Source organism: Lissotriton helveticus, chromosome 8 (genome assembly GCF_964261635.1).
Source record: "Lissotriton helveticus chromosome 8, aLisHel1.1, whole genome shotgun sequence".
Classification (NCBI taxonomy): Eukaryota; Metazoa; Chordata; class Amphibia; order Caudata; family Salamandridae; genus Lissotriton; species Lissotriton helveticus.
The window spans coordinates 914,348,349-914,373,528 of NC_136069.1; the positions used below are offsets into that span (position 1 = coordinate 914,348,349).

Consider the following 25,180-nt stretch of genomic DNA (forward strand, 5'->3'; position numbering starts at 1 on the left):
CCGCCGGTTGCCATTGCCATCTTGGATTCACTCTGCAGCTTCGCTGTCTCGGTTTGGGCTCAGAGTGAGCTCTCTCTCTCCGTCGTATGGAGTTCCCAGACGTGTCCGCTTGTTATCGCGCGCTGGTCACCGGCATCTCTGGGTGTTCTCACCGGGTGCTACGAGCCGTGGAGGACAAACTCACAGGACTCACCGTGGAGCCAGTCGGAGTTACGTCCTCGCCGCCATGATGGTTGGCCACGCCCCCCCTTATTTATTTTTAAAGGGGAGAGAGGGCCATGTACCCTCCTTCCCCAAGCCACATTGGGCCCTGGTAACCCCATTCCCCAATACATATATATTTAAAGGGAGGTGGCTGCTTGGCCCACTCCCTGAGCCTCATCAGGCTCTGGGAACACCATCCCCCAAGGCCATATTTAATTTAAAGGGAAGGGCCAAGTGGACCCTCTGCCGGGCCTATCACTGCCCGATGTCCCCATCCCCAAGGGACAGGTATATTATTTATAAGCAGCTAGCCGCCCCCCTCTCTGAGCCATTTTAACCCTGGGGACCACATCCCCGGGCCCCAATCTGTTAATTAAGGGGAGGTGATCACTCGGCCACCCTCCCAAAGCCTCTAGAAGGCCCTGGGGACCTTGTCACCCAAGGTGTGTTCTTTTAAAGGGGAGGGGGGCCACAAGCCACACTCCCAAGCCTCATTAGGCCCGGGTGACCCCATGCCCAGGGCTATGTTTATTTTAAAGGGGGTGGGGATATACGGGCCACCTCCCAGAGTCTTTTAAAGGCTCTGAAGATACTATCCCCCGAGCCACTAATTAAGTTAAAGGGGGAGGGGTCTCATAGCCCCCCCCTGAACCTTTAAAATGCCCTGTGGACCCTGTCTCAAAAGGGCCATGGTTTGTTTTAAAGGGGAGGGGGCCACATGGCCCCTCTCCCTGAACCTTATTAGGCCTTGGGGACCCCGTTGCCTAGGGTTGCTTATTTAAAACAAGGAAATGGGGGCTGCACTGGCCCTCTGCAGAGCCTTTCCTTGCCAGAGTTGGTTGAATATCATCCAGGAAACATTCTATGATGTACTCGTCTTTTATTTTTAAGAATTCGGCTGTCAAACGGCTGGAGGACGAGCTTTCCTTGGATGTAGGCAAATTTGTGCCTCCTAAAAGATTTGACCAATTCTGACCGTGAAATTAAAAGGCACGCTTCTTCAGGATTGCTCCATAAGTCTGCTTTGCCCAACCTGTTACAGACTTCCTTCATGTATACAAACCAAGGTATTTTACTAATACCCGGGAAAATCAATAGCTCTTTGAGCTCAGACCGAAAGGCGGCCAGTTCCTGGGTCACCCACAATCTATGCTAGAAAGTTATGGGTCTAAAGCCAAACTTTTCCCCAATGGGCCTAATGCCCAGGTCCAGTCGTAGGGGGGTGAGGGGAGTGCTGGGGGGAAGCCTAAGAACTGCCTCATAAAATTGTTCTCTACCTTGTTCAGGCTACTAGCGGTGCAGTGCCCCCATAATTCTGCCCCATATAATGTTGCACCCCTTGCTTGTACTTTGTAAATCTCTGCTATGGGCCCTGCTGGTTTGTGGATGGAAGTTCTATACATTTTTGCAATTCCTCCTACGGACTGAGCAAGCTTAAGGCTTGCTTTAGCCATTTGAGCCCCCCCCCCCTCACTCCAGGTTTTCTGTCAAGGTGACACCTAAGTAGTCAAAGACTCTTTCAAGCATAGTGCCATTCAAACAGGGATTGCAGCAAGACCTGTTGGCAGGATTGAAGACCATAAATTTGGTCTTCTGTGTATTAATCTCCAGCCCCCTGGTATTACAGAAGGCAACAAAGCCATCATGGATTTTCTGGATTCCCATAGGCGACTTTGAAAGTAAAAGAGTGTTGTCAGTAAACATTGTTGCTGGAACCTTACTACACACTAACTTGGGGGCATTATTATCCTTAAGCTTCCTGAGTTGGTCAACCAGTGCATTAATGAATAAACAAAATAAAGTGGGTGCGAGCACGCACCCCTGCTGTACCCCTTTGTTAACCAGGAAGCGGGGGTTAATTCACCACATTTTCCATACCTTGCTTGAGCAAAATTAACTTCATGCAGTCTCATCAGGATGCTAAGGAGGTAGGGGGATCCTCAGATCTCTAAGTATACCCCATAATTTGGCCCTGGGCACGAGATCAAAAGCCGACTTCAGATCCACAAATATTAGGTAGAGGCTGCCACCCTCTACAGTCACCGTTTTCCAGAGAAGAATTTGAAGTCTAAATATCTGGTCGACGGTAGAGGTGTTTTTTCTGAATCCAGCTTGATAATGGGTCAAGATCTCTTGTTCTTCCATCCACGCCTGAAGGCGGTCAAGGAGTATCCGTGCAAACAATTTCTAGGTAACAGCGATCAGACTGATTGACCTGTAGTTAGTGGGTAGAAGGGGTGAACCCTTTTTAAGGACTGGGACAATTTCTGCCCCAAACCAGGTATCAGGGAGCTCAATGCCATTTAAAATAACATTAAATAGGACCCATAGATAAGGTGCCCATATTTTTGGTACCCCCGAAACAGGTCCCCCGATAGTTTATCCAGACTCGGAGCTTTATCAAAGGGAAGCTTGCTAATTGCATTTACCACTTCCGACATGGCAATCCCTGGGGCCGCCTCCTGGTTAACCCAGTAAGAATTATGCAGGCTTCATCAGTTTGGCCCACTGCTTCCTTGATGGTGTATAGAGCCTCAAAATGAGTTTCCCATACTTCAGATGCTTTATTCGGCTCAATGGCTGTCTTCCCTTCGTTATCACCTACACTAACTATGGTCCAGAAAGCCTTCATGTCTTTAAGTAAGGCAGATTTAAGGGCCTCCCATCTGTCCAATTCCCAGTTCTTTTTTGCTTGCTGGATGCTATCTTTATACAGCACCCGATTCAGTTTAGTTCGGTGCTTGCCCTTTGCTTTAATGGCTTCTAGCAGAGCCTGTTTGTCTTTTCGGCATTTGGCATTAAACCAAGATTGTTTAGGCCATCTTTTCGCCCTATGAGGTACCACTGGATAGAATACATCTACCAATTTGGATACTAATTCTGCATGCAGTTTTGCAACTCTCTCAATAGCTAGTGGAGTACCCTCTGGAATTATGGCCTCCCACATTTCTATTCAATTCGGGATTACTGGCTGATATACTGTGGCCATCTTGTCAGGTGACTGTTGAATTAAACCCCACCTTATTTTCCTTCTGTTATTTGAAAGTATTAATCCACTGTCTTGAGGAGTACAGGTGGCCTTGGAAATAGAATGACCCAGATTCGGCATCTCCAATTACATGGTCAAAGTGCTGTGGTCGCTGTCCTGTTGCAACAAGACATCAAAATCACGATCCCTTTGCCATAAGCACTAAAATGTAATCCAACAGGGACGATTGACCTACTCTGTTGAACGTTAACTGCCCCAGATATCTGATTTTGTACGGCCGTTGCTCGCTCTTAGGGAGTGAGTTAATGTAATTGAATTAATCTGGAGTGCAAATGGGGAACAAGCTTTGATAGGCTGAATTTGTGGATCGGGGATTAGCCATTGCAGATCCTCCATGCTGGGGGTGGTGTTACCTGGATCAGAGAGGGGTTCAAATGGGCAGTAAAAATCACCTCCTACAATCAACCATATAGTTTTGTCAACTGTGGGAATGAAGAGGCTCAGGTGGTTTAATGTCGCAGATTCCTGGCTAAGGCTAACAGGCCAGGAGTAAACATTGATAAAGGCAATTTTTATCTTTGAGGAAAAGGTAAGTATTACACACTGGTTGTCATTTGATGTGGTAGTCAACTGTTCGGCTCTGCAGCCCAGCTACAAGCCTACCCACATGGTTATGCCCCCCAAAGGTCTGCCCCTTCCCCCCAAGGTAGCAGGAATTTTGAATGAAACAAAACACACCCTCAGAGGGCCTTCCCGAGCCCAGGTTTCCTGGAACATGCATACATCGTATTTGTCCACAAAGAGCCCCCAATCTGGGCAAAACAGTTTGGTTTTGAGTCAAGCAACATTCCAGGATAAGACCCTCATTGTGTTACCTTGCACGCTCTTCCTAAGGATACACTCAAATGCATTGGCGTTGGAAGTTTGAGTATCCCTCTTTTGGGCAGTCACCTAGTTATCTACTGACACCGTGGACAAGCCTTCCCTCGTTTTTTTACTCAGGGGAACGTGTAGTGGGGTTTGAAAAATGATCCTGGCAGTTGTACCCCAGCTTCTTCTGGGCCAGGGGTCTGGGATATTTTTAATCGGTGGTCCTTGCCTGTTTCTCCTAGCCCGGGGCATATTGTCTGGGGGGTGAGATAATGCCCTCCATGATCTTCCAATTCTGTTTCCGACCACTGAGTTACAGATCCCTGGTCTGAAGTCAGTCACTAGTTGTCAATCTACCTCCTCCAGAACCCCAAATCTATTGTTTACTGGTGTTAAATAGTAAAGGTCTGGGGGGGGATCCCAGCTACCCACAGTTGGAATGTTAGAATGCTTGGTTCCCATCTGCATGCTTCTGGAGTAATGTGGATGCTAGATGGCAATTGATAGTGAGTGTAAAAATAGTCCAGTGGAAAGTGCCTAATCCCTGGGAGTGGCTCCTGGTGGCATGTCTTCTGGTTGAGTAGGCTACCCACGATTTGGAGATTTTAAAAGTTTATGACTACACAGTCCCCTTGCATTGTTTTTTGTCGGTTTCCCACCCACTCAACTCTACGGACCATTAAAATTTCCCCTGCCCTGTCGTAGCCAAGCTGCCTGTACCTCGCTAACTAGAACAGGCATTTGTTCCTAAGATCAAGTTGTGTTTCCCTCTAGTAATTTTTTATTGGGGGATCTCCCGCCAATATAACTACGTACGGAGAAGAGGCAGGGTGTACATTTATGCTCGGTAAGTTCACTACTACTGGCCTTCCAATAATGTATTTGTCCCTCACCTACGCACTCTCAGTCTCCATGGGCCCATATAGAGGGGGGCTTTTTTTTATCCATGACCCTCTTAGGGGGGTACTATAGTTTTGTTCCCGGTCTCATGGTTGGAACTCCTGACTGCCTGGTGATTATTGACATTTGGGTACCCTTTCTCTTGGGTTGTGGTGGGGTCTAAGTTGCTCTGCGCATCCAACCCATCCGGAGATATCAGTTTTAAAGTGTCCAGCTGGCAGCCAAAATCATTTCCCCTTGCTGCTACATGAGTACTGGTTACGCTGGAGTTTACTTGCCAGCTATCCCCCATTGTTCCCACTTTATCTATACGATTGAGTAGGGGGGGGGTGAGTTTGTGCCTTACAATGGCTCTAAGTTGGTACTGTAAGTCAGTCAACAGATTCAATGCCCAGGTAGGGTAATCAATGTCTAGTCTAGTAGGCAGGGGGACACTTGCATTTGAGTGAGGCTTCTCGCAATCCTCTGCACTAGATGATGGCTCCTCGCTTATTTTCTTTCTTTTAGTTCCCACCCCAAGTGCTTGTTTACGCTTCCCGTTCTTTGGAATACTGGTGGTATTTCTCGCCTTACGTGCTACTGTTTTAGGTGCAACTTCTTGGTGTAGGGGTGAGCGTGGTTCAGCTAAAGGGACTGGGGTGGCAGTTTGCGGCGTACATAAATCAGACAGTGGAATGCATAAATCAGGGGTTAATGACAAGCACCTCTCAGTGAGCTCTATTTGTGTATTGAACACCCCTATTGCCCTCTGTAACATCCTGTCAATTGAAGTTGGTAGCAATGAAGATAAGGGGGTAGCTTTGGGCTGAGGTAGTTGCTTCAGAGGGCAGGTACATTTCCCCATTATTCAGCCTAAACCGTCCTATGCCACAGGCACCCCGATGAAGTCAACAAAGAGCTGTCCCAAGTTAGAGTATAATTTGTGCAATCAAGTACAAAATTATTTTTCCCCATTTGCCCCATTTCCCTCCTCCCTTTCCCGGCCAAAGTCATTGAGAAAGCCGTCAACAGGCAGCTCGCCACCTTCCTTGAATCCAACAACTCCCTCGACCCCTCACAGTCCGGCTTTCGAGCCAAACATAGCACCGAAACCGCCCTCATTGCAGCGACAGATGACATCCGAATGCTACTGGACAACGGAGAAACAGCTGCCCTCATCCTACTCGACCTCTCCGCCGCCTTCGACACGGTCTGTCATAGCACCTTCATACAACGCCTCAGCAACATCGGAATACAAGGAAAAGCATTAGATTGGATCATCTCGTTCCTCGCGGGGAGAACCCAGAAAGTCTGACTCCCCCCTTTCAAATCAGAGGCCACCGAAGTCATCTGCGGAGTCCCACAAGGATCATCACTCAGTCCCACCCTCTTCAACGTGTACATGAGCCCCCTAGCATCCATCGCACGACAACACAACCTCAACATCATCTCCTACGCTGACGACACCCAGCTGATCCTCTCCCTCACTAAAGACCCTAACACCGCCAAAACCAATCTTCATGAAGGCATGAAGGAAGTAGCCGAATGGATGAAAAACAGCCGCCTAAAACTCAACTCAGACAAAACGGAAGTCCTCATCTTAGGATCATCCCCCTCTGCCTGGGACGACTCTTGGTGGCCATTGGCCCTGGGCACAGCACCCATACCCTCAGACCACGCACGCAACCTGGGATTCATCCTAGACTCCTCCCTCTCGATGACCAGACAAGTTAACGCCATCTCATCCTCTTGCTTCAACGTACTCCGTTTGCTCAAAAAAATCTTCCGTTGGATCCCCACCGAAACAAGAAAGATGGTCACCCACGCACTGGTCACTAGCCGACTGGACTATGGAAACACCCTTTACGCCGGAACCACAGCCAAACTACAGAAAAAACTCCAACGCATCCAAAATGCATCGGCCAGACTCATATTGGACATCCCTCGCCAAGCTCACATTACCAGCCACCTAAAAGACCTCCACTGGCTTCCCGTCAACAAGAGAATAACATTCCATCTCCTCACCCACGCTCACAAGGCCCTCTACAAACTAGGACCCGAATGCCTCAACACACGACTGTCCTTCTACACACCCACCCGCCAACTAAGATCCTCCAACCAAGCGCTTGCCGCAGTTCCGCGCATCCACAGATCCACCATGGGAGGAAGATCCTTCTCCTACTTGGCGGCCAAGACCTGGAACTCTCTCCCCACTCAACTCCGCCTCACACAGAACCACATTTCCTTCAGAAAGGAACTTAAAGCCTGGCTTTTCGATAAATAATGCTCCCACTCCCACAAGCGCCTTGAGACCCTATGGGTGAGTAGTGCGCTATACAAATTTCTGAACTTGAACTATTTAAAAATGGCCCAGATGGTGGGTGGAACAAGGGGGGGGTTAAATGGCCAACAGTCGCTTGGCTACACCAGCCGCCCTGCTCAGGCTTACATAATAATCCTAATGTAGGCAGGCAGTTTAACTGCTAGATCTTCAGTGTTCGAGTAAAGAAAAATATCACAGATAAACCCTAAACCCTGTAGTATAAGAATAAGAGTCAGAGATGAACAGGGAAAGACTAGTGATCCCACAAGGAGTGTTCCTTTTTTGTCCCGGTGCAATCAGGAACAGTTATTGTCTGGTAACTACAATGAGTTGTTCAGAGTACTTTAACAGATGCCACCTCCAGGGAAAGGAATGAGATAAATGTCATTAAAAGGTATTTGGATCAGGAAGTCTTACCCACAAGCCAGAAAAGAGAGTTGAAGCCAAGGGGGGTGGCCCTGCCCAGCCTCTCCCTGTCACAGACGGGCTTTCCCTTGGCTCGACCCAGGCACGCCCGCGCACCTCCCGCGCTGCGGATGCCAGTGAAGGGGCTTTAAGCACCTCCGGGCGCAGGAAAGATGGCGTCTGCGCCCCCTGGTGCTTGTAGTTGTGGGGCTTGAAGCCCCCCCTCGTGCAAGTGGCGTCTGTTTTGCTGGCGGCTTCTGGGCTGCGGGAGCCGTGAAGTAGCTTTAAGCGCTTCTGGGCACTGGAAAGACAGCGTTTGCACCTCCTGGGGCTTGTAGTTGTGGGGCTTGGAGTCCCCCCTGGTTCAAGTGGCATCTGTTGTGCTGGGGGCTCCTACGCTGTGGGAGCTGCAAAGTGGCTTTATGAGCCTCCGGACGTGGGAATGATGGCATCAGCGCCTCCTGATGCTTGTAGTTATGGGGTTTGGAGTCACCCTGGTGCAATTGGCGTCTGCTTTACTGGCGGCTCCCGCGCTGCGGAAGCTGTGAAGTGGCTTTAAGCACCTCCAGGTGCCCGAAAGACGGTGTCAGCGCCTCCTGGCGCTTGTAGTTGTGGGGCTTGAAGTACTCCCTGGTGGAAGTGGCATCTATTTTGCTGGCGGCTCCCACACTGCAGGAGCCGCAAAGTGCCTTTAAGTGCCTACAGGCGCGGGAAAGACGGCGTTGGTGCCTCCTGGCGCTTGTAGTTGTGGGGCTTGGAGTCCCCCCTGGCACAAGTAGCGTCCTTTTTGCTGGCGGCTCCCGTGCTGTGGGAGCTGTGAAGTGGTTTTAAGCGCCTCTGTTTATGGTAAAGACGTCGGCGGCACCCCCTGGTGCTTGTAGTTGTGGGGCTTGGAGTCCCCCCTGGCATGGGCGTAGGAACTGTGGGGGACGCGGGGGACATATCCCCCCCAGATTTTGGAGTGGGGGGGACGCAGGGGACGAGGGTGGGGGGACGAAAGGACAAACACATTTCCCTTCTCCCTCCTGAGAGGGAGATTAGCAGCAGGCCTTTAGCGCGCGAAAAAAAGTGCGAGCGGAGCTGCGTGACCTAATGGCCCTGCACTTGACCTGGCGCCTCTCCAGTTACCTGTCTGTGAGTCGCCAATGATCCGATAGTCACAGCATAAGGTGACGTCAGAGGCCACTCGCCCCCCCCCCTGCCTCTGCCCTTTTCAACTCTTTGTGTGGCGCAGCCCCCTGAGGCTCCGGGAATTATTTATTTGGGCGTCCCCCCCCCCTAGTGTGTGTCAGCCGGGCTGGTCGGGTGAGTCTGCGTCTGGGCCTAGTAGGCAGGAGTGGTCCGTGGGTGGCATTACCCCCTCTTGACTTCCCCAAGCAATAAGCATTTCTCGCCCTCTCTATCTTGTGGGCGGGTGTTTTCAGAAACGGTGCATTCTCAGATTGTGTTTGCTAGAACGGAGGTCTGCATATTAAGAGAAGTTAGTGATTTTTTTTTCGGTACTAAAGGAGATTTGTTACTCTCAGCGCAGAAGCCAGATGTGATGGTTACATTGCACTTTCCCTAAAACGCTGTATTTTGCAAGAACCGAACAAAGTTCATAACCCCTTTTAGGCTCTATTTTCGTTTTTCTTTCCTATTCACATTGACAATGCCAATTCCTTGCTAGACGCTGTGTTCCAGGTGGACGGTGTGGTGTAGGGTTTTTATGCACACTGATTACTGCCTAACCGAAATCGATATTCATTTCATCGATCTTGGAAGAATCAAAGGCTGAGTGTATCTTGCTGAGATTCGATCGGGCGGCCTGCAGATTAAACTCCAGAGCTCAGGAGCTGGTTGCATTTCATTGCTGGAGGCACCGACAATGCACTGTAAGTACAAAATGGAGCTCTGGGAAGCTCCATTCTGGCAGTGTGAGAGAGGGACCGCATTGACAGCAAACACAGACTTGCTTTTTTCACTGAGATACACCACTTGCTCCCCACTCTTCTACCTCCCTTAGTAAAAATAAACAACTTCCTGAATGCTGTTCTTAGCTTTTGGAATCCTCGTATTCTGTGTATGTGTGCGTTAGTCCAATGAAAAACTCTGATATGGCCACTGGATTTATTTGGGGGGTGTAATCTAGCAGTAATCTCTTGGCATGTGCAACCACTAATGCTGGAGCAGATTATGGGGACACCACTATGTTTTGGCAGTGATACCATGGCTGTTGCAAGTACTAAGCATTGCCTCTAGATGATGCAGGAGCTGACCCATGGGACTGTGATAATACTGACACATAAACTGGAGCTGCTGACAAGAATACCAATGAATGACGGAAGACATGGTGACTTTGTTGCTGCAATCTAAATGATGCTGCCATGGATCATGGGGGAGTCCAGGGATACTAATAATGATTTTTAAGAGATGCTAGCGGGTATATGAAAGCTCTGACACTAGTTGGGGGTAATTTGGGACGCTGGTAAATATACAGAAAGCAGGTAGTTTTAACTTTGATGTTGGGCTCACTAGCCATGCTCACACTGATAGATAGCAATGTAGAGCCATTGGAAATGATAGGTGGAAGTTAAGTGTTTAAGATGGAGAACCCATAAATGCCGTGGGGTTGGTCATTTCGCTCAAAGCCCATTGTGGGTCTTACCCACATTCTAATAATGCGCTGGGGAGTAATGTGTGCCTTCAGTGAATTCTCTGTAGGTATTGTACACATACAAGCACCGAGAGGGTGAGGATTTGTGACAACATTATGGTCATTTTTGGAGTATTGTGTGCGGTGCCCAAGTAGAACAGAAAAATAAAGAAGATGGGGCCTGATGACTCTTACTCCATAAAACAAATGATAAGAACGTTCAACATTATTTTGGCACAATCAGTAGCTGGAGAAAGGAAATGCAAGAGTATCTACGAAAAAAAGAATAGCATGATGAATTCCAGAAAATAAAGGTTATAACAGTTAAACCTTCTTCAACTAAGATGTTGGGGCCGACACAGGGTCAGACTGATTTGTATATGGCCATGTCTGAACTGGGGTGGCAGAGTGGGCTAAAGAACGGTGATGGATCAAACCCAGATCTGTGACTGGGGGTGAGTGTTTGATTGGTTCTGATGCTCCGTCCATCACCACCCCCTTTTGTACCGCTTTTGGCCGCCATAAGTGTGGCAGGGTATGCTCAGACGTGAGTCCCTTGCACACTTTGCCACTGGATTCAAGCAAGCCGGCCTGAAGACGGCTGGAATGCCAGAAACCGGTCCTCGGAAGCTTGTTTCCGGTCCAGGGAAGACCTGGCTTGGCAGTTCGGGCTGGACTGTTCCCATGAGGCACAGGGTCAGACTGATTTGCATATAGCCATGTCTGAACTGGGGTGGCAGAGTGGGCTAAAGAACGGTGATGGATCAAACCCAGATCAGTTGACTGGGTGTGAGTGTTTGATTGGTTCAGATGCTCCGTCCATCACCACCCCCTTTTGTACCTTCATCTTACAGCATGGAAAGTGGACACCATTGGCCACACACTCAGGGATAATGGAGCAAGTGAAGGTGGCAATGCTATTAGAGGAGAAATAAGCAAGATTGATAGAGAAATTGTCTAGAGGCATTTGATTAGAAGAAGACCTACAAGTATGCAAAAACGATTAATGGTTCATTCGGATAAAAGAAAAAGGATCCTAGGCTGGAGGTTAATAGATAATATAATTGCCCTCTCCGCAAATAAATAAACATGATATTTTGCTCTCTAACCCCTGAAACCAGGACTCAATCAATACAGTTGTGTTTCATGTCCAGAGGGTGAAACATACGCCCCTGAAGCCCCCACGGTGCATGGGTGGGGGGCAAGCTCCAGGTGGGGCCCTCAGCACAGTACCCTGGCAGGAGAGCTCCTGACTGAGTCCCAAGGGGACCGCTCCATGTACTTTGCAGGGAGGCCCCCTCAAGTTTCGTTAGGCCACTGCCTTCTAGAGCCCCTGCATCTCCACTAACTATTGCTGGAAGAGTCAGCCCTCCCTCCTATATCTTTTCATAGCCCGCCCCCCCGAAATTTGGCTCTAGTTGCGCCCCTGCTCAAGTCTGACTGCGAGAGCTCAGAAGGCTCATTATGTGATCCGGGCCACGTGTATCTTGTAGACCACAGATTTTATAAATGCTTGATATGTGCCAGCAGCCCCTTGCATTCTGGTACTTGTAGTTTTATGTTTTCTACTATAGGCATGGACTTTGAAACCTAGCCTTACATAGTGCAGCTGAAAGTCAACCAGTGGTGTTAGAGTTAGCTGGTTTCTTGGCTATTAATGCTTTGTGAAGTAGTATTCTTTAAAGCGGTGTTTCTTCAATGTGTAAAAATTCCACCTGCAGGGGTCACACCTATCATACAAACAATGAGCATAGTATTTGCACTATTTTTTATTTGATTTTTAAGTCTGGGAATTGGCAAATTGGTACTCACTCCCTTACATATTTTGGGTGCAAGGGCAGGCTATGGCAGAGTACTGGTGGACTGTAGGCTAGAGGTTACCTGCACCATGTTTGAGCCTTCGTGCATCTCACACACACTCTCTCCTAGTTCTGTGTTTCACAATTCTCTATTGCTCTTAAAACTATGTGGAGTTTTACACCTGATGGTATCTGGGCTCAGGATACTGCTAGTGAAGATTTTGTCTCAAGTCCCTCAGTTTCATTTCTTTGTACTTGCCACCATTTAACAACTGAGCAAGAATCATCTTAGTACCGCATTTGAGTAGCCAGTACATCTTCCAAGTCCACTACTTGCCTGCCTTTTCTTAATATTTCTCTCCATAACTATGCGATTGTATACATTTAACGCGCGTACGGTCTCACACAATGGGCGATTTGCATAGGGTCACTGGAAAGTCCACAAGGTTGTCCCTGTCCCCCCCAGAAATTTAGTGTCTCCTACGCCCATGCCCCCTGGCGCAATTGGCATCTGTTTTGCTGCCGGCTCCTGTGCTGTGGGAGCTGCAAAGTGGCTTTAAGCGCCTCTGTGTGCGGTAAACACAGTGACTGCGCCTCCTGGCACTAGTAGTTGTGGGGCTTGGAGTCCTCCTGGCCCAAGTGGCATCTGTTTTGCTCGCGGCTTCCATGCTGCGGGAGCCGTGAAGTAGCTTTAAGCACCTCCGGGCACTGGAAAGACGGCGTCGGCGCCTCCTGGGTCTTGTAGTTGTGGGGCTTGGAGTATACCCTGGTGCAAGTGGCATCTGTTGTGCTGGTGGCTCCCGTGCTGCGGAATCTGCAAAGTTGCTTTAAGCACCTCTGGGCGCGAGAAAGAAGGCATCAGCGCTTCCTGGCCCATTTGGTTGTGGGGCTTGAAGTCCTCCCTGGTGCAAGTGGCATCTGTTTTGCTGGCGGCTCCCACACTGTGGAAGCCACACAGTGACTTTAAGCGCTTCCAAGCACGGGAAAGACGGCATTGGCGCCTCCTGGCACTTGTAGTTGTGGGGCTTGAAGTCCTCCCTGGTGCAAGTGGCATCTGTTTTGCTGGCGGCTCCCGCACTGTGGAAGCCGCACAGTGACTTTAAGCACTTCCAGGCACGGGAAAGACGGCATTGGCGCCTCCTGGCACTTGTAGTTGTGGGGCTTGATGTCCTCCCTGGTGCAAGTGGCATCTGTTTTGCTGGTGGCTCCCGCACTGCGCCTCCAGGTGCGGGAAAGACGGAGTTGGCACCTCCTGGTGCTTGTAGTTGTGGGGCTTGGAGTCCCCCCTGGCCCAAGTGCCATTCTTTTTGCTGGCGGCTCCCATGCTGTGGGAGCTGCGAAGTGGTTTTAAGTGCCTCTGTGCGCGGTGAAGACGGCGTCGGCACCTCCTGGTGCTTGTAGTTGTGGGACTTGGAGTCGCCCCTGGCGCAATTGGCATCTGTTTTGCTGGCGGCTCCTGTGCTGTGGGAGCTGCAAAGTGGCTTTAAGCGCCTCTGTGTGCGGTAAAGATAGCGCCGGCGCCTCCTGCCACTAGTAGTTGTGGGGCTTGGAGTCCCCTTGGCGCAAGTGGCGTCTGTTTTGCTGGTGGCTCCCGCGCTGCGGAGGCCATAAAGTGGCTTTAAGCACCTCCGGCTGCAGGAAAGATGGCATTGGCGCCTCCTGGGGCTTGTAGTTGTGAGGCTTGGAGTACCCCTGGCGCAAGTGGCATCTGTTTGTGGGAGCTGCAAAGTGGCTTTAAGCGCGTCTGGGCGCAGGAAAGATGGCGTTGATGCCTCCTGGCGATTGTAGTTGTGGGGCTTGGAGTACCCTCTGGCGCAAGTGGCGTCTATTTTGCCGGCGGCTCCCCTTATACCATTTTTCTCTTAAACCTGAAATGTTGTTCAATGTGATCAATATTGGTATATGGTTATTCGCAGCTCGACCTCCAACTTTCAATTTTATGGTGGGTTATGGGAGATACGGTTCCATCCCCAGATGAAGTTCCACTCAAGAGTTCTTCAAGAGGGTTTTGCGACTGCTCTCAGCTGGATTCAAGCACCCGCTTGGTGCTAATTATTGTCCCCTCCTCCTGGTGGTCTTGTTGGTTATGGGCGATGGGGTTCCAGCCCGTGATGATGTTCCACACAAGAGTGTCTCAAGAGCATGTACTTCTATACAGTGGCAGCTCCTCCACTAAGGCAGAGGAGCATCACCCCACTGCATACGGAGCAGTGTAAACGAAAAAATAAAATGATAATAACTGAAGTTATTATCATTTTATTTTTCGTATCGTCAGGCTAGGGCAGGGCGGGCCGGGCTTGGATCGACTGACGTTAGGAAAGAAGATGGTTGTTGTGCACTCTGTAAAGTGCACATAACAGTCTGACCAGCCCTCTCGGGCCGGCCAATCAGTCATGCGCACTTTGCATGTTCACCATGCAGGCTGCCTTACAGCCTGCATGGAGAACATGCCCAGGCCCCCATTCCCTGGCTGAGGGCCAAACCGCGGCACTCAGACCAATAACAATGCTGCATTGCAGCGTTGTGATTGGTAAGCAGCCAGGCTCCCCGGAGCCAATAACAACACTGCATTGCAGCATTGTGATTGGCTGTGGGGAGCCTGGATGCTTCCAGTAAGAGACTCGCTCGACGTAGGAGAGACACAGCAAGTTCAGGTAAGTGATTTTGGTATTTTATTCAAACCCATCACCGTCCCCCTACAGCCACGCCTGTACCTTACTGGCCGCCATTGCTTCTATAAAGCTCTATTTAGATATATAGAGAAACATATACAGTCAGATTTACAAATATTGTAAGCAAACAATACTGATTACAACTAAAGTTGTTTGGAAAAATGAATATGTGTTGCCAAATGCAGTGGCTGTTTGTTTGGTGATTATCAGGGCCGGACTGGCAGGTTTTGTTACAAGGGGACGATTTTGCAGGCACTGCTGCAAAACCGGCCCCCAGCAACAAAAACGGCCCCCACAGGTACAAAACCAGCCCCCACGCTAACAGCCCACCGGGGAAAATGCCCAGCGTCCGCAACGGCCAGTCCGGCCCTGGTGATTATATGCAAAGTTATTCCAACGTTCTTACCTGGATTTCTTCTTGGAGTGTGAAATTGACCACGCATTTGCATTCTATGCCGTAATTGGATGAGTTTTCCCGTAACTTTGAACAGTGTGAGCAGACATCCGAATAGTTAATCTGAAAATACAATTAAAAACAGAAAAGAGCCATTCAGCTATACGGTAATGAACATAAGTGTCAGCACCTCGAAGGTGATGTGTCAGAATTACTTAGTGTTTGGGGCTTCGATTGGTGCTGAAAATACTACATCACGGGCAGTGACTGAAAAGTAATACTTCAGGGTTTTACTGTGATTTCATCTTCTCACCACTGCAATCACTAGTAACAAGAACAAAACAAAGTTGTTTGGTAGCGTTTCTAATAATATGATCTATGATATTAATGCTACCTTTCACACAATAATGACTACCTCTATACGTATACAGTCCTGTGATTTCATTGCTTAATTTTCAAATTTTGCACTGCTGTCTTTTATATCACCTCTCAGTTAATTTGTCCTTTGCAAAGTCCTTACAATTTGAGTTTGCTTCTACACGAGAGACAGCCAGATTTTTCAGCCAGATTCATCATCGGCATGTTTTGCGAGTCTGTAATAGCGAATAATAAGGAATCGCTATTACAGACTCGCAAAGCAGGATTCATGTAGGAATCGCAATATTTATTGCGATTCCTACAGCTTCCTTATTTGCGATTAGCTAATTGCTAATCGCAAATAAGGAATAACTCCCCATTCATTCCTATGGGCCTAAAGGCCCATAGGAATGAATGGGAAGACATACCAATGTGCGAATCGCAAATAGCGATTCGCATTTTGATTTTGCAATGTCAATGTGCAGGGGTGTCAAAAGGACACCCTGTTGCATCCCTGAAATGACATTGGATGCTGGTGTTACGCACACACATGTCCTTGGGACATGTGTGTGTGTAACATACAACTTAGAAAAATGCACTTAAGTGCATTTTTCTAAGTTTCCGCTATTTACCACGAGGTTTGACTTCGCGGTAAATAGCGGCCCAAATTTGCGAATTCGCAATTTTTAAATGTTTCATGAATTGCATTTAAGGAATCTCAAATAGAGATTCCTTAAAGGCAATTCCTCGCAAATATGCGATTTCGCAATTAGCGATTTTTGCATTTGGGATGATGAATCCCAAATGCAAAAATTGCGCTCGCAAAGGGTCAGATTCGCAGAATCTGGCCCTTTGCGAGCCGAATTTTCTTTCATGAATCTACCTGTTTATCTTTAAATCAACTTGGAGGCATAGGGTCTAAACAACAACCAGAAGGTTTCTTCCTACCTACACACTCCAGAATATGTGGATTACTACTAGCCAATCTTCCTTACGCGCACGTTAGATCTTTCCCATCACAGTCCTTATCATTTAAGAAGGTGAACACCCAAGAGGCAGGCATTCCTTATTCAAGAAGCACAATTCCCATAATCCCCAGCTAACCTACAGCCACTTTGATATATTACTATTTCCTTTATACACTTATCTTACCTAAACATTCCCATCATGCTGACATTACGGTCTGCTTTCTTTGCAAAGCCCTAATAACATCAACAAGATATAAAGAGAAGATATCAAGAGCAGTGGGAAATTTGACTATGACCAGGAAGACCTGGCCTGAGAGTAAATAAGATTAAAGGTAAGAAATCCAAATATTACACATCTAAATGACAATGTTATAGAAAAGTATTAGGAACAGCCCTTCAAGGTAGCGCAAGGACAATGCAAAGTCTTCAGTAATATTTACTGTCACGTTGCGGTATTGGCCACCCCAGCTCTCTCCTCTGCACACATATTGGCACTGCTACACTTACTTCCGGGCAGAAGTTGGGTGGCGGTCTAGTCTTGACAGGGAACCTCCTCCTCAGTAGTGCTTCCGGGGGACTCCGCATAAACACTGCGGTTCCCGCCGGATCAGCGCTTCAAATTCTTCCTGATAGCCGTCGGAGCTGCCTGCCATGCCTCCCGCCGTCGTAGGTATATTTGGAGGACTTGCTGCGTCCTCGCCTCTTTGTTTCAAAGTGCCGAAGAACGGTTCCGGTTCTGTTAGCGCTGGAGCGCTAAACTATCCAGTGCTCTGCCCACTTGATCGTGAGTACTCCAAGCGCCGGAGCGCTGTTCCTACGAGTACTGGGCATTTGTGTTCCTTTGGGGTCCTGGAGTTTGTTCTGTTTGTGCAGGAGCGTGTTTATTTTCCTTTGGCTTCGTAGCGCAGGAGCGCTTTTATTTCTGTTGCTTCACAATACAGGAGCTTTTTCTTTGTTAGCACGCCGTGCTGGAGCGCATACATTGGGGGTTAACACACCGCGCTGGAGCGCATACATTGGGGGTTAACACATCGCGCTGGAGAGCATACATTGGGGGTTAACACGCCGCGCTGGAGCGCAGTTCCTGGTTAGCCTGGCAGCACGCCGGGCTCTGGTTCTACGTTCCTGTTTGACGCTGGTATTGGGGTAGCAGACTGCATTGGAACTGCTATCATATCCCTATGCTCACGTTTACAGCAAGAACCCTGACGTCTTTTTCAACAGGTAGATGTCATTTGATATGTGTGTGGAGGCGTGAGTGGGATTGGAGGTTGTGGGGATTGTTCCTAACTGGGTGTTCCTTTTTCTTTCTGCTAGCTGTCTTCCATGGTCCTACCCCTGCCCAGAGAAGCACCCTACAAACCACAGTGCCTCCATTCCAACATCCTTGGCTCCCTTCCCTGGTTCCATCTCATCCCTGTTGGGTTATACTGTTTCCACGGGGTCAGGTGGGTTCAGGGGCGGTACCTCCTATCGTCTCTGCGAGAACGCTCCACAAGCCAAGATAAGCCTTGTGGGGTACCTGACAGAATTCGAAGCCCAAGTGATATATCTCACCCAGACGACATGAGCGATCCAGAGGTAACCCTGCAGGACATAGCAACCATCTTGACCAGTATGCAGGCGGAGAACCTCAGTCTACGTCAGGACTTGACGGCCATGCAAAGCCAGATGGCGGCCGGGGTAACCAGTCCTTGGGGTCCTTCCCCGAGCTCCCGAGTCCGTCAAGAAGGGGTCCTCCTCGACAACCAATCCGGACACCGCAATACAAGTTATTACACCACATCAGGTGCAATTAGCTCCACCGGAACGTTTCTACGGCGACAGTGCCAAGTACAGCATCTTCTTTCACCAGTGCCATCTGCACTTCATGGCCAGAGCAACAGCTTTCCCGGACGACGCATCCAAAATCGCCTTTATACTTTCCTATATGGGTGGGGATGCTGCTCAGTGGTCCATATCACTAGTGGAAAATGACGATCCCATGCTTTACAATCTCCCAGTGTTCAAGGAAACGATGCGGCGGATGTTCGCTCGTCACACCTACGTCCAGGCCCAGACAATGAGCTACTGAACCTCAAACAGGGCAATAACGACTTGCTTCACTACATAACCACGTTTAGTAGACTCGTCATTGAGGCACAGTGGCCCGAATCCAAGAAGGTGCCATATTCTACAGAGGACTACGTGATGAGTTAAAGGATCTGATATCGCAGATGCCTGATCCACCTGAGGAGATAGGGCCATTCATTGACCTTGTTGTGAAGGTGAATTACCGGATACAGGAAAGGAGAACTGAAAAAGGAAAGGGATGTGACAACCGCCTACTGTCCTTTGGGGACAAAAGCAGTGAAAAAGGCAGAGAAGAAGCCACCTCCTCTAGCGATATACCAGAACCCATGCAGATCGGAGGCATAAGGGGTACCCTCACCAGCATGGAAAAAGAGAAGAGGAGGAAGCAGAACCAGTGCTTGTACTGCGGCAAGAGCGGAAATTTCGTCAGGGAATGCCCAGTGAAACCCTCACGCACACGAAGTAGGAGGCCTTTTGCGTTACCCGTTTCCAAGGGAGACAAGGCGGGAAACGAAACAACCCAGTAGTACAAGGGGTCAATCTACTGGGTTCATCGTCTTGCAAGACAGCGATCCCCGCGATATTTGATGGCAGTCAACATGTGGGTATGGAAGTGACGTTGCAGAATCAGTCAGGCAAAGAGTGGCTGGTGACCGCTCTATTGGGTTCCGGAACCACCGGTAACTTCATCGACACGCAATACTCACAAGACCTGGGAATGACCACGATACCAAAGGCTATACCTGAAACAGTCAAGGCCGTGGACGGAACGGACCTCACTTCCGGCCTCATCAGGTATAGGACAGAAGAAATGGTCATGTCCTCAGCTAACCACCATACTGAATCCATTTGCTTCGATGTGCTCGATGCCCCCCAGTTCAGGGTCATTTTGTGACTTCCATGGTTAGTAACCCACAATCCCCGGATTAATTGGGTATCCAGAGTCATAACCCTGGATTCGGAACACTGTAGTGCTTCCTGTTATACTGACGACGATCCATCAGGTGTACGTACCGTACAAGCACATTCTTTACCCTTGCAGGGTATGGGAGTAGTTAACCAAGCAGGAGTACCAGAGGCCTACCTGGACTTGGCAGTCGTATTCAATAAGGAAGGAGCCAATACCCTGCCGCTTCACCGTTCTTTCGACTGCAGGATCGACCTGATGCCTGGTTCCACGCTCCTTTGCAGTCGGATCTACTCCCTCACGCATAAGGAGAACGAACATCTGCGCTCCTATTTAGATGAATATTTGAAAAACGGGTTCATTCACCATTCCCGGTCTCCCGTGTCTTCTCCTCTTTTCTTCGTGGCTAAAAAGGAAGGGGATCTGAAGACTTGCATCGACTTCAGGGCCATAAATACTATCACCGTGAAAAACCGGTATCCATTACCGTTGATATCTTGACTCCTGGATCAGGTAAAAACCGCCACCATCTACACCAAGTTGGACCTGCGGGGGGCGTATCATCTCGTCAGGGTCCGGAAGGGCGACGAGTGGAAGACCGCCATCCGGACCAAATTCGGCCCATTTGAGTATCAGGTCATGCTCTTCGGTCTCTGCAATGCCCCCGCAGCTTTCCAGTACTTCATAGATGAGGTGTTTAGGGACTACCTAGACATCTTCTGTATAGTCTATATCGACGACATCCTGATATATTCACAGAACACTACGGATCATGTCAAGCATGTCCGTGCCGTCCTACAACAATTGATAAGACACCGTCTGTATGTGAAGCTGGAGAAGAGTGTTTTTCACACCACCTCTGTTGAGTTCCTGGGCCACATCATCACGCCAGCTGGCATACAGATGGATAACAAGAAAGTGGAGGCCATACTGCTTTGACCCACACCAACATCAGTGAAGGACATCCAGCGATTACTGGGGTTTTCCAACTACTACCGCTGCTTCATTACTGGCTTTTCTGGTATGGTTGCCCCTATTACCCGACTGTTACGCAAGGGGGTTTCCTTTTGTTGGGATACAAAAGCAGAACATGCATTCCAGGAACTGAAGAGACGGTTCACAACCGCTCCAGTATTAGTACACCCAGACACTGACCTGCCCTTTGTGGTTGAAGCCGATGCCTCACAAGAAGCACTGGGAGGCGTATTGTCACAAAGAGAGCCAAGCACAGGACTCCTGCATCCCGTGGCTTTCTATTCCAAAAAACTCCAACCCGCTGAACGTCATTACACGGTGTCTGACCGAGAGTTGGTAGCCATAAAGACGGCATTCGAGGAGTGGCGCCACTTTCTGAAGGACGCCAAACATCCAGTAACAATCTACACAGATCACAGGAACCTCCAGTTCCTGCGCTCAGCATGTGCCTTGACGTCCAGACATCTGCGTTGGACCCTGTTTTTCAGCAAATACAACTTCACGGTCACATATAGACCCAGGAAGGAGAACGCCAAGGCGGACGCACTCTCTAGACTAGGGGAAACCAACGACACGGTACCCATAGCGGAGCCTGTTCCTGTCATTCCTGAATGCCGCTTTCAGAGGGTGGTGGTGTCTTCGGAGTTCCTGGCTCAGCTACAAAAGGACGTCAGCCTGGCCGATCCAGAAGACTTGGCGAAAAAACACGAAGGTGTGACCCTGGAGAAAGGGTTCCTGTTTAGGGAAGACAGGTTCTATCTACCGATGGGGTCTAGTCAACAACAAGCACTACACTTATGCCATGACCACGTACTCTCTAGTCATCCAGGATACCACAAAACCTTGGATCTGCTACAAAGACACTTCTGGTGGCCTACCATGGAAACTGACATTAAGACCCATATAGCTCGTTGTGCTATATGTGTGCAGGGAAAGAACAGATCTGACCCTTCAACAGGACAATTGCTCCCCGTTCCTGTTCCGCCGTACCCATGGCACACCATTTCCATGGATTTCGTAGTAGAACTCCCTCTTACCAACTCCGGCTACACCACTATACTCACCATTGTGGACCACCTCTCAAAGATGGCTCATTTCGTACCACTGAAAAAGCTACCCACGGCAACCGAGCTGGCAGTGGTTTTCTTGCAGGAAGTGGTTCGCCTCCATGGCATTCCTTCGGTGGTGATAACCGATCGGGGTTCCCAATTCGTGGCCCGTTTCTGGAAAGAGGTATGTAGGATTATGGAGACCGATGCGCGCCTTTCCTCTGCTTACCACCCTCAGACAGATGGCCAGGCTGAGAGGACTAACCACACCATGGAGCAGTACCTCCGCTGTCTACTGCTAACGGTAGAAAAGGAATGGGCTGACGTGCTATGGATGGCAGAGTATGTGTTTAATAACAGCAAACATTCAGCCATCGGTATGTCACCATTCTACTGTCTTCAAGGAAAACATCCTCATACCACTGCTTGGGAGGAACCTAAGAACAGTCCATTGCCCACGGTTCAAGCATATCATAGAACACTGTGCAACCTCTGGCATCAAGCCCGATTTGAGTTGGCCAAGGCCAAGGAATCCTACAAAGAGCATGCCGATGCGCACAGGCTAACGGAACACGGATATCAAAAAGGCGACACCTCACCGTACACGGGCCGAAGAAACTGTTGCCTCGCTTTGTGGGCCCGTACGTCATCAAACAAGTGATCAATCCTGTTTCCATGAAGCTCTCCTTGCCTCCGCACATGAAGATGCACCCGGGATTTCACGTTTCTCTGCTGAGTGCAGTGCACCCTGAGTGTGTCATTTCTTCTCCTCCCTCTCCGGTGCCCGTTGAGGACCATCTGGAGTACGAGGTTAGGGCCATCTTGAATTTCCGTCGTACCAGGGGGAAACTCTATTACCTTGTTGACAGGAAGGGGTACGGGCCGGATGAGCGATCCTGGGAGCCCCTTTCTCATGTACGCCATGCTCCCGAGCTGGTCCGTGCCTTTTATGTCAGTCATCCGCTGTCCCCTCGCCCTGCCACTCCTGTCTGATTCTGGGGGTTGGGGGAGGGTTTGTTTTGGGGGGGGGGGAACTGTCACGTTGCGGTATTGGCCGCCCCAGCGCTCTGCTCTGCACACATATCGGCACCGCTACACTCACTTCCGGGTGGAAGTTGGGTGGCGGTCTAGTCTTGACAGGGAACCTCCTCCTTAGTAGTGCTACCGGGGGACTCCGCATAAACACTGCGGTTCCCGCCGGATCAGCGCTTCAAATTCTTCCTGATAGCCGTCGGAGCTGCCTGCCGTGCCTCCCGCCGTCGCAGGTATATTTGGAGGACTTGCTGCGTCCTCGCCTCTTTGTTTCAAAGTGCCGAAGAACGCTTCCAGTTCTGTTAGCGCTGGAGCGCTAAACTATCCAGTTCTCTGCCCACTTGCTCGTGAGTACTCCAAGCGCCGGAGCGCTGTTCCTACGAGTACTGGGCATTTGTGTTCCTTTGGGGTCCTGGAGTTTGTTCTGTTTGCACAGGAGCGCGTTTATTTTCATTTGGCTTCGTAGCGCAGGAGCACGTTTATTTCTGTTGCTTCACAATACAGGAGTTTTTCTTTGTTAGCACGCCGCGCTGGAGCGCATACATTGGGGGTTAACACAACGCGCTGGAGCGCATACATTGGGGGTTAACAAACCGCGCTGGAGCGCATACATTGGGGGTTAACACGCCGCGCTGGAGCGCAGTTCCTGGTTAGCCTGGCAGCACGCCTGGCTCTGGTTCTACGTTCCTGTTTGACGCTGGTATTGGGGTAGCAGACTGCATTGGAACTGCTATCATATCCCTATGCTCACGTTTACATGAAGAACCCTGACGTCTTTTTCAACAGGCAGTTGTCATTTGATATGTGTGTAGAGGCCTGAGTGAGATTGGAGGGTGTGGGGATTGTTCCTAACTGGGTGTTCCTTTTTCTTTCTGGTAGCTGTCTTCCATGGTCCTACCCCTTCCCAGAGAAGCACCCTACAAACCACAGTGCCTCCATTCCAACATCCTTGGCTCCCTTCCCTGGTTCCATCTCATCCCTGTTGGGTTATACTGATTCCACGGGGTCAGGTGGGTTCAGGGGCGGTAGCTCCTATCGTCTCTGCGAGAACGCTCCACAAGCCAAGGTAAGCCTTGTGGGGTACCTGACATTTACAAAGCCACACAAGGGGTGATTTGCACCGCCATGCCTGGCTTTGTAAAGAAATGTAATTTATCAATTTATCAATTTATTTTGTTATTAGGTTTTTACTGTATATTAAGGTATTATGAATGTATAGAGATTATTACTTCTACATTGTACATTGAATTGTAATTGAATGAAATTACCAGTATATCATTATTTTTATTATAATATTAACACATTGATTGTATTTAATTCATATTGTGATGTTTTATGTGCTTTTATGGTTGTATAGCTGAATAAAGATTTCTAAAGATTTGTTACATGGTTACCAAATAACATTTTCAAAGTAATAGCAGCTGCCAAAGAGCTGCACACAAAACTAGGAATTAAACATGTGCATTGGGATAGAACTTTTCTGGTCATGGTGCCAAGTATTGTACACTCATTTTAGCAAAATTGCCAGAACAAACAAATGAGATTTGAGAAACAATTGTTGAAAATAGGAATACATTTCTCTCAATATTGGTTCAAACAATAGAGGAACTGAGAGATTTGTAGAATGAAATGTCAGATGAGGAAAATTAAAAGTGAGAATAGCAGGATACACCAAGATGAAAATAAACTATGAAGATGTACTGATAGGAAGTTTGTCTTGCTGAACTCATTTCAACTGCAGATAGCAGGATTAATGCATAGACCTACCCATATAGGACTTCATGGGATGGTGAATAGTATTGGTTTATTCATTATTATCGAAATAGTGCCAAAATTGCATAGTTTGTCAACAAAACATTTGAGATGTCATCAGTGATGTCACAAATAATGTCATAGAACATGTCATGAGTAATGTAATATGTGAGGTCATAAGCAGCGCATGGCGAGGGCGCAAGTTATAGTTGTGACTTCCATATTCACCTAACTATACCATTACTTTAATCTTTGCTTTTTTCAGTGAATTTCTAAGTTTAAAAAAAAAACAAAAACAGGCCTTTTTAATCACATCTAACTATATGACACTACTTTAACCTTTGTTTTTGTCAATTCATGTCTAGTTTTTTTAACATAAAGTAATATTTTATTACCATGTGTAAAGCCAACTGCCCCCCCCGTCTGCAGTTAGGCCCTGTGGCAAACTCCCACAGGCAGCCAACCCCACACTGCGCACAGCCTTTAGTTGTGCACAGCAGTGGGTTGGCAACAGTGGCTGTCCTGAGGCCCCAGGGATCCCATCCCCCAGGGCTGGATTTTGTTTTTCAAAGGGGGCTGCATGGCCCCCGCTCCTTGAGCCTCATTAGGCCCTGGAAATCCCATCCCTTCCCTCAGTGCCATATATTTTTCTAAAGGCTAAGGACGTATTTTTTTTAGAGGGGAGGGAGGCCACGTGGCTCACCTCACTGAGCCTCATTAGGCCCTGTGGCGCCATCCCCAGGGCCTTATTTATTCTTAAAGGGGAGAGGGGGCCACATGACCCCCCTACCAAGCCACATTAGGCAACCTGCAGAGTTGTGTATATATATATATATATATCCAAGCTTGCCCCAATAAACGGTATGAGAGACGCCAGCCAGCTCCCCTTTCACAGTC

At 48.8% G+C, this 25,180-nt stretch overlaps 1 protein-coding gene across 1 annotated transcript in view; it reads right to left on the reverse strand.

Annotated features, from left to right (window-relative positions):
• LOC144772997 (cell cycle control protein 50C-like) overlaps window positions 1-25,180 on the reverse strand; it is a 274,293-nt gene that overhangs the window by 194,946 nt on the left and 54,167 nt on the right. Inside the window, exon 2 of the mRNA XM_078657732.1 lies at window positions 15,183-15,293. Coding sequence (XP_078513858.1) covers window positions 15,183-15,293 — 111 coding nt within the window. The remainder of the gene's footprint in view (window positions 1-15,182; window positions 15,294-25,180) is intronic.